The 14,513-nt window shown below is 41.2% G+C and overlaps 2 protein-coding genes across 2 annotated transcripts; both read left to right on the forward strand.

Moving 5' to 3' along the window:
* Positions 1-1,471: 1,471 nt before the first annotated feature.
* Positions 1,472-10,081, forward strand: LOC120104710 (prefoldin subunit 2-like). Its single transcript, XM_039116314.3, has 2 exons — positions 1,472-1,674; positions 9,448-10,081. Exon 2 carries the CDS (start codon positions 9,453-9,455, stop codon positions 9,891-9,893), a length of 441 nt encoding a protein of 146 aa, XP_038972242.3. The 5' UTR covers positions 1,472-1,674; positions 9,448-9,452; the 3' UTR covers positions 9,894-10,081.
* Positions 10,082-13,531: 3,450 nt separating this feature from the next.
* On the forward strand, positions 13,532-14,390 carry LOC120112744 (uncharacterized). Its single transcript, XM_039132515.3, has one exon. The coding sequence runs from the start codon at positions 13,686-13,688 to the stop codon at positions 14,247-14,249; it is 564 nt and encodes a 187-aa protein (XP_038988443.3). The 5' UTR covers positions 13,532-13,685; the 3' UTR covers positions 14,250-14,390.
* Positions 14,391-14,513: the final 123 nt, after the last annotated feature.

The raw sequence follows: 14,513 nt of genomic DNA on the forward strand, positions 1-14,513 counted from the left end.
CAAGATCATTTAGCCATAGAATATGATTAATAAGATTGTGAGTATTTTCTACCTGCTTAACCACATGTCTCAAAGCATAGGGTGAATTATAAAGGATAAAACTAAATGGCAAACATGTGTACATGTTCAAGTGAATGTGTATAACATGTTATTGCTTTTTTCTTTGGTTCTGGTTTACATATGAATATATTTAGTGGATTGTAGGTTGATAACTATCTATCGAAAACTCCTTCCATTAGACAAACACATCAAATTCCTATGTGATGAATGCCAAATAAATAACATGATCTGAAAACAATATCAGAACAGAACACCTATTTATGTTAAATGTGATAGATAGCTCACACTTAGGATCTATCAAAAACTCCTTTTATCTTACAAAATCGTCTGTTTCAAATGTGACGAATATCGTGAATAATATGTTCGAGAGACTCAAACCAAAATATCGAATTGCGTTAAATGGATTGATAGGATGATATATCCATCGAATACTCCTTTCATCTTATAAAGTCATCCATTTCAAATGTGATGAAAGCCAAATAATTAACTTAATTAAAAGATAATATCAAAGTAGAAACTTTAGCTCCATTTCTTTCATGGATTGATTGGATGCTAGGTATCGAACAAATACTCCTTTTTATCTCATAAAGCCCTATGATCCAGACGTGATGAGGCCATAACTATAAAAATTCATAAAAAATATTTCTCTTATTCTTTTGAATCAAATGATTTGGATCATGATAGCGAAAAATAAATGAAAAAAATTAAATATTTTGTTGGTTTTGCTTTTATTTTTAATTGCAATTTTTTTCTTTTTTGTTAGGGGACTATAATTTCTTTATAGGGAATAGGAACAACAGGCCAATCAAAAATGAAAATAGATTTATCAAGTTTCATAAATATAACTCAACTTATAATCAACTTGGAGAATCATAATAGTTATTGGGCAACTTAGGTAACTCAAGCCTAACTAGATCCAGTATGTCTTAAATTTAAGTTGGCATCGCAACTCTTAATATTGAGAAGGTTTCTAGGAAATTTGCAACATAAAGAAAGCATCACTTTGTCACCCTCCCTCTCTCTCCAGCTTAGAATGCCAAGGCCCACTCCCACCCCCCTTCATCACTCGCCATGTTTTAATCTAATTGGAGGCATGATATCCCATGCAATCTATTATTATGAAGGAGATGTTTGGGGATGAAGTTTGTCATGAAACATCAAAGATTCAAAAAAAAAAAAATTATGGTATACTTAAGCATCACATAAGTTTGTAAATTGAATTTTAAGAAAATTATGATAGAGCTTTTATTTTGTAATTATATAATTATTTTAAATACTATCTTATTATTTTGCGTAATCAAATTGAGCTGAATTTGATCAAATACGAGCAAGTTGTGTGAGGTTGGATTTAGCAATTTTGGAGCCGGCTGGAAATTTACTAAAACCACCTCGTCTTATCCCGGGTTGCACGACTCTTGAAGCTTGCATATTTTAATACTTTTCCCATCCAAGGCAAGCCGAGCGGTCGGCTCTCTGCTCCCAAATCCCAACCTCCCCTTCTCCTCTTCCCTCCGCTCCGGCGCCGCCCGTTCACCGCCGCCTACCACCGTAGGACCGTCCCGGCGTCCGACCGCGCTGCCCGAACGCCGTCCGCGGTCTCTCCCTTGTTACAAGGTTGACCTTTCCCCCCTTCTTCTTCTTCTTCTTCTTCTTCTTCTTCTTCTTCTTCTTCCTTCTACTCCAACTTCGTTAATCTGTTCCAACTGGGCTTCTCATCCCCGCTTCTATCTCAGATCCCTAGGCTTGTAGTTTATTCTAGGGTTTCTTAACCATCCAAAAGCTACGCTTTTTGCCCCGGATTCCTGGTCAGTTTCGAATCTTACTCGAGATTTTTTTTCCCTAGGTTTTAAAAAAATGTTAATTCATTTATACAATTATCGATAGTTTGGAGAATATAATGTTTGTTTATCTGATTTAGATTTCTGATCTCTAAGCCATTTTAATTCAAATTTGGAACTTTCCATGTTTATTCTGTGAACCTGTTATAAGGATCTAGCGTTTGATTCAGTGATGTAGTGGGAGTAAAATTAGATTCTTGTGCTTGATTTTTCGGTTCGGTAATACCGATCTTGCCGCAGAAAAGGAATTATAGTATTAGGATGGTTGGTGATAGAGGGACCGGATGCCATGTTTGAGATAATTACACTATTCTTATCTTTGTTTATTTTAGTTTTCCTTCTCGACCTGTTATCTTTCACTTGAAAATTTCGATTTTCCATTGACATTTGAAGGACCTACTTCTGTGATTGAGTCATGAGACTTAGCATTCTGCTCAAAGAGTATATTGAGCTTCATGGGCAGATCAGCTTCCAACATATAGAATTTGGCATCCGGTTTACCTTACTGATATTGATACTCCCTTGAGTCACAAGCTTTAGGGATTGGTTTTGTCAAAAATGTTCAAATATAAGGTTGTTAGTTGATCTTTAGAACCTCAAGCTATCTGTGTTATTATTCCTTTTGTAGTTGGACGGATGCAGGTCAGTGATTTCAAGCCATTAACTGATATGGGTTAATCAGTGGCAACTTGTTAGCAAGTTGGATCAAGTGCAGTTGGGCTGCAAGCATGCCTGCTTAAAATGGGTTTTTGCATGATTTTGGATTGACTCATATTATATTGGTCGCAGAACTCGTTTCTGATGTAGTCTCCATATGAGGGTTGGGTTTAGTTGCGTTTAGTTGCGTTTCTCGGATCAAGTTCATTCTAATATAAACCCAAACCCAATTCATAAGGACGTGTCTGGATTGGGTTGGTTAAATGTATCAATGTTTTGCATGCAAGGAAACAACCATAAATTGTAGGCATTATGAACAACTCACTTCTGTTGGAATTAGTTCATAACATATGGAAGTTAAGCTAAAAAACATATCTAACTGATTAATTACATAAAATAGTTAGATATGGCACATTCAAATTCTGTTAACAGAAGTGAACGCATATCAATGACATGCAACACTTGTATCTTCTATAATGCTTATCTAAACATGTTCACATTGTCTCACTAAAATCAAAGCTAGCATGCTGATTTTATCAAAAAATCAACATTACTAATTATGCTTAAGGCATTCTGTGGTGGTCTGAGAAAAAATGTACTTGTTCAGGTTGGGGTAGTTTTGCATTAGGCTGCACCTTTTTTAATAATTGGACCTAAAAATATTTCAAATGATTTCAGTCTGGACTGGGTCGAGTCAATTTTTTATCAAACTTGGAGCCAGAACAGGTTACTTTGATTCAATTGTGGTCTTATGTATCGTACTTTGGACCAAATGAACTTGACAATTGACAATCCATTTTGCGTAATGAACTTACACTGCAATTTGGCATAAAGTTTTGATTCAGTCTCATCAAAGTGGCTTCACTTGCTGTGTAGATTATTGGTGATAGTTTTGCCATAGTTGCCAATTGCATGAATATATCTACTAAGACTGTTTATTGAACATCTTTGCTGAGGCAGATCCTCAAGGATGTAGAAAAGTTTGATCTTGTTTAGTGCTTGGAGTCGCTATAAGGTTTATATTAATCCTCGGATTAAGTAGAGAACCTAGACAATGATTTGAAAGTAGAGAACCAAACTCCCTTTGCTGAATTTGGTTCTTAGTTACCTTTTCCATGTGTGATATGGGGGAGGGGTTGCCCCTAAAAGGTCCAAGGATATTGGCAGCAATTGTGCAAGTACAGCATTTTGATTCATTTTGCTGTCAAAAAAGGTGAGAGGGGCAAATGGCTGCAGTATGTGCGGAGTTTGCATAGCTAAGGAAGAAGCCATCTGTCACATGCGTTTTTCTTTCCATGTGATGTTGTCTACATGGAATGGGTAGCGTGGCAGGGATCTTGTCATAGAAATATACCCTTTTGTTCAAACAATGTTCTTATTTGGAAGCCCAGTGGAGATGAATTGCTCTTGTATTATTCTAGTATCATTAATTTTGGCTTTGAAGCTATATGTTGCAAGCTTGGAAGTCATAGCCTAAAAGAACTTTGAAGTTAATTTGAGTGAAAATTTTCAATATATATTGACCGAGTCAGGAATTGTCTATGTGCTAGGCTAGTGCATTGACTGGCATCACTCTTTGTCTGTCAATTCGATTTTTCTTTTCCTTTTGCTGCTGTTGTTTTCATGCTCTTAAATTGTAATTTGGGAAGGTAGATGTGGTGCATAATTGGAGTCCACAAGGAATGAAGGAATCTCCTTTCTTTCTGTCATCAACAGTATTATATTTGTAGCTTAAGACATGTTGGCTGCTGTGGTTTTAAAAGATGTTTTATGCGTCAATTAGTTTCCCAACCATCTACCGCTGATTGTCTTGATCCATCAACTTTTAGTGATGAAACTTTTGTCAGCTTTGATATTTATCTTTTGGTATTGAAGTTTCGAGCTGTAAATGTTTGTTTATGATCTTCGGGATCATCTTTTGCTCTTTGAAAACCCAATCTTTCCTGAGTCTTCATTTTTTGTGATTGTTCAATCTTGAAAATACTTTATGATGAAAAATGTCCTTGCAAGGAAGTGTCATATCAAGGATGGGAGCTAAATCCAGAAGAGCTTTGATTGGTACTCATGATTTTATACTATGGGTTTGGATGGTGATGGATGCCAAAGTAATTGGTAGAAATGCTATGTCAGTCTTAAGTATCTCATATCTTGCTAATGTCAGTCCATAGTAAACATGATGCATGTAAACATGTCTAATTTTTGTAAATATCATACATTATGCGTCCTTTAGAAGATGTGCGGTTAAGTTTAATATGACATAGTTCAAAAGACATGGATGTTAACAAGTCAAAGCAATGAACTCTTTTGGAAAATATAATTACAAAAAGAAGGATTTTGTCAAATATTTGGGTTCTAGTAGGTATCAAGTGTATAGGCAACTTTATCAAAACATACCTTTTATTATGCAATATTATAGAACAAAGTGAGCCCATGTTCAGTACATTCTGCCTCGCATTAGAAAGTTCTATTTATGGTGCACAGTGGTACTGTACAAGACAATGGGAATGAGTCGCAAGGAAAGTTGTATAGCAAGGAAGAGTTTAATGCATAGCTGATGCACCTATTCTGGAACTTACCATTTTCCCTTGATTCCTACATGTCATTTTACGTATTGGAAGCATGAATAAGTGATAATTATATGGTTCTTTAGCAAATAAAAATGGCATGTGCTCGAAAAAATTGATTTTTATGTGTTACTAGGTGGCCTGCAAATTTGGGCCCACCTTGTGCTTCCTCCAATTCATTCTTGAGAATATAAAATTTGATCAGGAGCAAGGGTCAAAGGAGTAGTAGTGGGTTCCATGCTGGTTTGCAATCAGTATAGCATGGTTCTTGTGCATACCATACTGTACCAACACATGGTATAGTATTTTTTTTTTTGTTTTTTTGTTTTTTTTTTTTGGTAGAAACGGCATTTCATATAACTCTAACTTGAGTACATCCAGCCAAATCAAAGGAAAGCAAAGAGTAAAAGATGGGAGGAATATCTCCTACAGATGTCCATAGGACCTCCCCAGAGTGCCGGGCAACAAAAGAGGCAACCCAGTCTGCCACACTGTTCGCCTCCCGAAAGACATGTGAGGCCTGGAAGTCGCTCAGCTCCTGAGCCAATCGCCGAATCTCACGAATGAGGGGATGACCATCACCATATCTATCCACTCCTCGTATCCAGTCGATCACCACAGAGGAATCCCCCCTCAAGACATATATGCTCAGCATGAAGTACCCGCCTCGCATATGCTATGCCCTCCTATGCTGCCCGCAACTCTGCCCCAACTGCGGTAAATCCCGGCGTACGGCACCCACCAGCAGCAATGAGCCTACCCAGATAGTCTCTGATAACAAAGTCAGCTCCTCCTGACATCCCGTCCACCGACATACTACCATCAAAATTCACTTTTAGATAACCAAGGGGTGGGGGTACCCAAGAAACAAGGGCAAACCTGGGCGCTGTGACAGCTGAAAAAGTACCCCAGATGTCCCTGGCTATCTCAGAAGTGAAGCTAATGGCAGCTGTAGTCACCTCCCTGGCATAAAGCATGGCTCTGTCCACCACCCTCCGTGGGGGTAATCGCCTACCCTCAAAGATGCCAGCATTTCTATCCAACCAAATAGAATAGACCAAATATACCTAGCAAATGCCGGCCTCAACAGTGCTAGGCCTCCTCATGGAAACCCTCAGCCAATGAATCAGATCCTGTGTCGACTCGACTGAGTGGGGTAATACGAATGGTGACAGACGCCAAATCTCCCTAGCTCTGGGACACTGCAAAAGAGCGTGATCAATCGTCTCCTCGGTCTCCGTGCACTCCTCACAACACTGAGTAATCCTCATGCCCCGCCTCACTAACAAGCTCCTGGTCGGTAAGCAGCCCCATGCCACCTTCCAGATGAAGAGCGCCACCCGCGGGTGAACCCGCATCCTCCAAATCCATCCTCCCTCTATCTGTCGGGCTGGCTCTCGGCTCATAAAAGAGTGAATATCCCTGGCCCTCACCTGAGATCGCCCTGACGGCATCCAGACTAGTCTGTCCAACTCCTCTCGGGCAGGGATATGTAGGGCCAGGATCATCTCTGCCAACTGCTCCCCAAAAGTCTCTCTGATCAACTCCATCCTCCAGCGATCACCCTCTGGCTCCATCAGATCTCTGACCCTGAGGCCGGCTAACCTCGACGTATGCACCATAACTGGTAATCTGCTAATAGGCTGCTCCGTCACCCAGCAATCCTCCAACACATCAATGGACCGTCCATCTCCAATGGCCCATCTAATCGCGGGAAGCACCAACCCTGCCCTAGCACAAATCTCTCTCCAAACTGGTGAATGGCGACGCCCAGCATGGGTCCCAGGCACTAGGACGCCATACTTGGCCCTCATCAGTGAAGACCACATGCCACTAGGCTCCAGCACAAATCTAGCAGCATGCCGTGCCGCTAGGACCTCCCGTCTCGCCACTAAGGACTGCACCCCCAAACCACCATATCTCGTTGGCTGACATACAACCTCCCATGCCATAAGAGGGATACCCCCCCTGCCACTGTTCCTCCCCCAAATAAAGTTCCTATAGATCTACTCAATTTTCCTCACTGTCGCTACCGGAGTAAGGGAATTAGATAGTAGGTAGACAGGGATAGAGGAAAGAACTGACCGTACCAGAGTAATCCTGCCCATCATGGATAGTGAGTGTATCTGCCAGCCCTCCAACCTGTGTCTGATGCTGAGCTCGAGGGAAGTGCAATCGCCACTGCGTAGGCGCTGACCGGAGATCGGTACTCCCAAATACCTCATCGTGCCCTCCTGCTCACCCACTCCCAGACTCTCCACAATAGAGGTCTTCACACTCAGTTTGGTCTTCGGGCTGAAGATGATTGCTGACTTAGATAAATTAACCCGTTGACCAGACATAGAACAATAATCTCGGAAAATCCTCCAAATAATCAGTGCAGCCTGCCTAGTCGCCCGAGCTAACAAGAGGCAATCATCGGCAAAGAGCAAATGCGAAATCGGTGTGGCCTCCGCCACCGGCCTATAAACCTCCAACTCCTGGGAGATCACTGCATGCCGAAGCGCCCGGGAAAGTGCATCTGCGCATATAATAAACAGCAATGGAGAGAGGGGGCATCCCTGACGCAATCCCCCCGAAGACTCAAAATACCGTGAAGGCGATCCATTTACCAAGATAGCAAAAGAGGGGCCCCTGATGCACCCCATAACCCATCTGATCCATGCCTCCGGAAAACCAAATCCCTGCAAGGACTGCTGCACAAAATCCCATCTCATCCTATCATATGCTCTCTCCATATCAAGCTTGATCCCCATCAAGCTCCTCCTACTCGAGGCCCTACCAAGATCAAACATAAATTCCTGAGCAATAAGGACATTATCTGTAATACTCCGCCCTCCCACAAAAGCCCCCTGCTCCGGGCTAATCAGTCTCGGTAGAATGTCTCTCAATCTCAAAGCTAGTAGCTTCGCCGTCACCTTGTACAAGGTAGTACACAGACTAATCGGGCGAAAGTGACTCGGCTCAGAAGCGTCCTGTCGCTTCGGTATGAGGGTGACTAGGGTCCTCTGCCAATCTGTAGACATCACGGCTGTACTGAAATACTGCTGTATGGCTGCTGTCACAGTCTGTCCCACAATCATCCAGTACCTCCGAAAGAAAAATGGTGGAAAGCCGTCCGGGCCGGGTGCCTTGTCCCCCTCAAGGGACCACATCACCTCCTGAATCTCCCTCGCCGATACCGGCCTAATCAGCGCTGTTGTATCCTCCTCCGCCACCCGTATCAGTGGTGGCACAAGACCCTCTGAAGCCGCGGGGCCCGTCTGCTCAGACCATCTGGCTCTGAAAAAACCCTCCAACACCCTACGAATCATATCTGGGTCCTCCACTAGCTGCCCATCCTCATCCCTGATCGCCCTAATCCTGTTCCGATGCCTCCTAATCACTGCCGCCTGGTGGAAAAATCTGGTATTCCGGTCCCCCTCCTGGATCCACTGTACCCTCGATTTCTGTCTCCACAAAATCTCCTGCTGTCTCAAGAGGGAATCATGCATGGCTAGAAGAGACCTAAGCTCCCCCATCTCCTCCTCTGCCAAACCTCCCTCCCCGGCCTCCTGAGCCTGTAGCTTGACAATGGCCTCCTCAGCCTCCTCAATCCTCCTAAAGATATTCCCCACCTCCTCACGGTTCCACCTTCTCAACCTTCTCTTCGTCAGCTCCAATAGGCGAGACACACGATACATAGCATCCCCTCTCACCGGTACGCCCCATGCCGCCCTGACAATCTCCCAAGACCGTGGATAACATGTCCAAAACTTCTCAAATCTAAAAGGGGAGCGAAAAGAGACAACTGCATCAGTACTAACCAGTAAGGAACAGTGATCGGATGCAATCCTCGGCAGATGACGGACACCAACTATGTACAGTAAAAGGGACACCAACTAGTATTTGGTGTTGGCACAACAAAAGGGACAGCGACACCAACTATGTACAGTAAAATACTGAGGGGCATACTGAGTACTGATTCCCTCCCTATATGCTACCATATATCTGGCATGAACCGGAATGAATTGGTACTTCAACTCTTGGTTGGGGGTTGTATTTGGTTTTATAAGTCCGCCTTTGTTGAATCAATAGCACAGTGTGTTGGATCTCTGATCAATGCTTGAATAACATGTGATGGAAATGATTCTCCAATGGTATATGTCCATGGTGAACTGCAAGACCTGGAAGAAGTGCAGAAGCAATTTAATTCATCCATTATTTGCTGTAAACAGAAATTCGAGAATGCTTGATGAGAGACAAAATGACAAAATGTTGGCAATAATTTGACAGATTTTTGCTGCTTTATATTTGCATTTATCTTATCGGATTCTTCGCATTTTCAGGAACCATGGCGAGCAAAGCTAGTGGTGATATCAGGGAACCGGTGAATGAGCAAGCAATTGCAAATATGTATGCGACCATGCGCTCTGAGATGAGCCAGTTCTACTCAAAGATCACAGAATTAGAGATGGAAGTCAGCGAGCATTCCCTTGTAATTGGTGCAATACAGCCACTCGATCCCTCTAGGCGCTGCTATCGGATGGTTGGTGGTGTGCTGGTAGAGAGGACGATTAAGGAGGTCCTGCCTGCAGTGCAGCGCAACAAGGCAGGCCTTGAAGAGGTCATTGCTCGCCTTAACGAGGCATTGGAGAAGAAGAAAAAAGAGATCGCGGAGTTTGAGTTGAAGCATAAGATCAAGATCAGGAAAGCAGACACCGAGGCTAACGATGACGGTAACCGTAAAGAAGGTTCTGCTCAGGGTGTTCTTGTAGGTCCGGCAAATGAGTAGGGCGAGGGATGGTACATTAAGCTACAAAGAGTTAAACTTCTAGATGGAAATGTGGTTACGTTAACTGCGAGCATGGATGCTATTGTATTTTTGTGTTAAAGGATACATATTTGCGTTTGGTTTTGGACTGCCTCAAAAAATGACAAGCTTAAGTGGATAAATGCTGTGAATGCTTCAACTTCGACAAATCTTTAGTTCTCTGTTATCAGTTGACCTTTCTTCTTTGTATGTTTGAAAGCCCGTTGCACCGGGTGTGTATCATTGTATTGTGGGATGTATTTCCTGCCGCTCCATGCTATGGGTTTGGATGACAGGTCAAATGGGAAACATAAGCGGATGGCTGAAATCTGGAAATCAAGAAATTACAAAATGGGAAACAAAATGGTCTTGTAATTGGAATATCCAGAAGGATTGATGTCCTTTCTCCTCCAAATTTCTTAATTTTGCAACCTAGAGGCTCTGTTTATTTTCTATACAGTGGTGTCGCTTGAAGAACTTGGAGGATTTTCTCATCCATATAAAGTTATCTACGGTATCTATAGTATTCATCTACATCAACAAGATTGAAATATTCATTTGTGTTGGAGCTGGTGAGAGTTTATACTATCAATGTGTGAATTAGTTTACACCGAGTGCATACCGAAAGTAAATCCATGGGCTCATTAATACTGAATTGGCAAATTAATACTTGATCATCTATATATTTTGAACGCAACAATCTCTGCAAGCTCGACCAACTAATCTTCTCATGTTATGTGTTATAGAAGACCTTTTGTGTGCATCAAATGGGAAGAAGCTTATTGCTTCTGCTACAACACAAGCTCCCCTCTCTCTTGTCATTCTTGCTGTGGTATAACTGAAACAGTGTGTGACGTGGGTGGTGTTCTCTCACGTAGGATTCCAGCCATCTATAATGGAAGAAAGCTATTCTGGCAAAGGAGCAACAAAAGCAAGGGCGAAGCTGCATGCAATGGTGATGAGGATTCACTTTTTTTTGTTATTGTTAGGATCATGACTTCTTTGTTCTTTACGGAACTTTTGCTTGGCTTGCACTCCGGAGATGGGTGAGCTGGAAAAGCTTCATGGCTTCCACCCATGACACTTTTCTGCCGTGAATGAGACCAACTAGGATGATAGAAGTGAAGTGGCAAACAAGCTAACAGAAGGGGAAGGATGCATGACTGACGGAGAGGGTTTTGGCAACCAAATTAATGAGTGCAATCAAAATTCACCATCTCCGTATCAGACTTCGTATCGGTGCAACATTAGGAGTATTAGTATAATATGGTATAAAATTTTTTTGGTATAGCGAGCATTGGTATGCCATCCGTACCGAACCAATATGATATGGTATGTTTTGTACTATTTTGTTTATACCAATATGGCATACCATGAATACAATCGAAACCATCAATTGGGTTCGCTGTTTTGTGCCTTCTAGAGTGGGATCTACTCACTATGAGAGATTTCTCCTTGAACTAGCAATTGCAGGTTCCATTAACACAAATGAGGCCATAACCCTGTGGTGGTAGTCCCTTTTAGGGGGGCGAGGAGGTGGTGTTTTGGAAACTTGTGCTGTTCCAACACAGGTTATTATAGGTGGCACAAGTTAGCCCACGAGCACGTTTGAGCATGGACATTCGATTAGCTATGATTTAGTGCGATTCAAATGAAATCCAACAAGATTGAGTTTGTTTATAGTTGAATTTGATTCATAAAAAAGAAATTTGTTAAGAGTTGAATTTGACACCGGGAGCTAGCTTGGCATAATTTGAGTCATGCAAAGTTGGTAGAAACTCTGTAACTAATAAATACATCATGTCAGGGTTAGTTTGGATCAATCACATAGCGTAGACCGAAAGATATTCATTTAGACCTAATTTTCTATCTAAATCTATTCATATATAGTTAAAATTGGAACATCCGAGTAATATTCATATATGTATTCGTATCTGTTAAAAAAATAAATATAGATATGAATAAAAAACTACCTAATCAGTATTGAAATATCTATCTTTATTTGTAACTCTATTTAATTTTATATAAACTTATAAATTTTTTTAGAAAATACATGGTTACAACAACGTGCTCTCGATTTACATCCATAAGCATTTAAAATAAATATAAGTATATTTTTTTATTTGACTGACTTATATATATATATATATATATATATATATATATATATATATATATATATATATATATATATATATATATATATATATATATATATATATATTAGTATTCAGTCCGTATCTACCGCTATCGAGCCCAATAATAGAAATTCCCATCATGTATTTGATGTTTTCCGGATCTAGCCAAACAAATTGCAAAAAAATTTTACCCTTAGCTGGAAGATGGGATGATTTATATGGTATATATTTATCCACAAAATCCATATCCTTTGCCGTATAAGTGTCGCATTGTATTCCTTTCACATGATCGTGACAGAAGCAGTCTCGGGACCCACCACTGGAACCAGCCAAGCACAGCCATAAACAAGATGTGGGGCCCTCACTACTACTCGACAAACAGGTGTCCAGCTGTCGCCATCTAGGGAGAGACAGAGTCATACGGCCATCTCCACGCGGTTGTGGAGTCCAACCTTGCGCGTTCTCCATCCCATCAAACAAACCAGCTTTGCTATAATTCCAGCAAGCTATTTACTGCTCCTAAAGACCTTATTAGGATCCTTCCTCTACACTTTCTAAGAGAGAGAGAGATTTCCACAGGGTACTCGTTTCGTAGTGTAAAAGCAAAATAAAAAAAAGAATCCTGTGAGTTTTGAATGGAGTGTGACATTCTATGAGTGCGGCTAGCCTCATTTCCCAAAATACCCAGCTTAGTCGATAAGTTGTACGTATGGTTAATTTTTAGAAAACTCAACATCCCTTCTTTTTTTTGATCAGACCATAACATACGATTTCTTGATCACTATTATTTTATTTTTAATGCTGAACATGCTTATATAGAATTTGCAGATACTTACGCTTGTATCAGACATATTGATATTAGTTCTTACACACAATTATAGTTTACTCGCATATGTACATGCTTATATCTACATGTACATAATTAGTTGTAGCTCTGTATGTATTAAAGATTAAGTGTGTACAGCCACTAGGAACCAAGAATTAAAAAAAAAATTGAAACTTTAGTCGGGACTAGAAGTTATAGTCTAATTAATGAAGAGACCGGCTATCAAGTTATTATTGATTGAATTTTTTTTTGAATAATCGAGCATAGAATGGACGTAAAGGTACAAAAAAAATACAGAAATGATGCATAAAACAAGAAATAATTTTATTGTAGATGAAAAAGAGAGAGACAGGATATTATCAATAGAACTTGCGAATGAAGAGAAAGAGCAGTGATAAAAGCACCAATTAATAGTAATTGTTCTTTGTTTACGTTCTTGTTATTTTCTTGCATGTCGAAGGGCATTTTTCCAAAAAAAAGCTTGCCCTCTCCTACTCAAAACCGTGTACGATCCTGGGATCCATTTCCACCTGCCAAACTCGTAATATTTTATCCCAAGTCCACAGTTTTTAATCGAGTCATCTCAACGGAAACCAGCTCATCATCCCAAGCGAGCGCGTCTCAAGATTCTCCACATAAAAGCCAGACCCCCCACCCATCCACCCAAACCAAGTGCTCTCCCCCCACCACCTTCCTTCAAAGCCCAGCATTTCCAAACAAGTTCTCAGTTCTCTCTTTTTCTCATCAACATCGCTGCTCTTCTTACAACTACTTGCTGCTGGTGCTAAGAAGCAATCATCTTCATCTACCATGGCGAAGAAGAAAGCAACATTGACAAGCCGAGCATGGAACTTGCTTCGCATGGCCTTGTTGTGGGCAAGGAAAGGTGGTTCCTTGAAGCGGCGGCTAATGGCCGATCTCCACTTCATTGCGAGTCATCTCAAGAGACTTGGAGCCGGTGACCACCCCTATGGAGAGCTCCACCATGGCGAGCGAGAGCTGTCATTCGATGAGACCCCCACATTCCGCTTCAAGCTACGCCGGCCTCGCTTCCCATGCATCCAGCCGCCCACCAAATTTGACGACAATGATGATGATGACAGCAGTGTCTTCTATAAGACAGGCAATCCGAAGAGCTGTAGCTACTTTCAGAATGAAATGGAAGAAGAGGACGTAACCGATCATGATGAAGGTGGTCACGATTATGATGATGATAGATCGAAACGTGGAGCAGTCCATGAAGATGATGAAGAAGAAGAAGAGATTGACTCGAAGGCTGAGGACTTCATAGCGAAGTTCTACGAGCAGATGAAGCTGCAACGCCAAGTCTCGCTGCTGCAGTACAATGAGATGCTTGACAGAGGCATGACTTGAAAGAAGCATAATACCACCAGAGGTTGGAATTTCTTCTCGTGTGGATGCTCTTTCAATCCTCTGTATCTATCTACTTCTCCATTCTTTATTTGCGGCAATGCTGTATATAATAATGGAGTTTTCCAATAAGTTGTGGCTCATTTAGTGCATAATCTGCTCCTTCTCTCTTAAAAATTTGTTTCCCTTGAGTTTCGTCATAGAGAAAATAAAGTTTCAGGAACTAAAGTTGCATTATGAAAATACACTGCAAGAGATGTATAGAAA

The sequence above is a fragment of the Phoenix dactylifera genome, chromosome 14 (genome assembly GCF_051530095.1).
Source record: "Phoenix dactylifera cultivar Ajwa chromosome 14, Ajwa_hap1_PhDact_Kaust_v1.1, whole genome shotgun sequence".
Classification (NCBI taxonomy): Eukaryota; Viridiplantae; Streptophyta; class Magnoliopsida; order Arecales; family Arecaceae; genus Phoenix; species Phoenix dactylifera.

What these genes read in the sequence shown, in the direction of transcription:
- LOC120112744 (XM_039132515.3), top strand. Translation starts at nt 13,686, where the DNA reads ATGGCGAAGAAGAAAGCAACATTGACAAGCCGAGCATGGAACTTGCTT.
- LOC120104710 (XM_039116314.3), top strand. Translation starts at nt 9,453, where the DNA reads ATGGCGAGCAAAGCTAGTGGTGATATCAGGGAACCGGTGAATGAGCAA.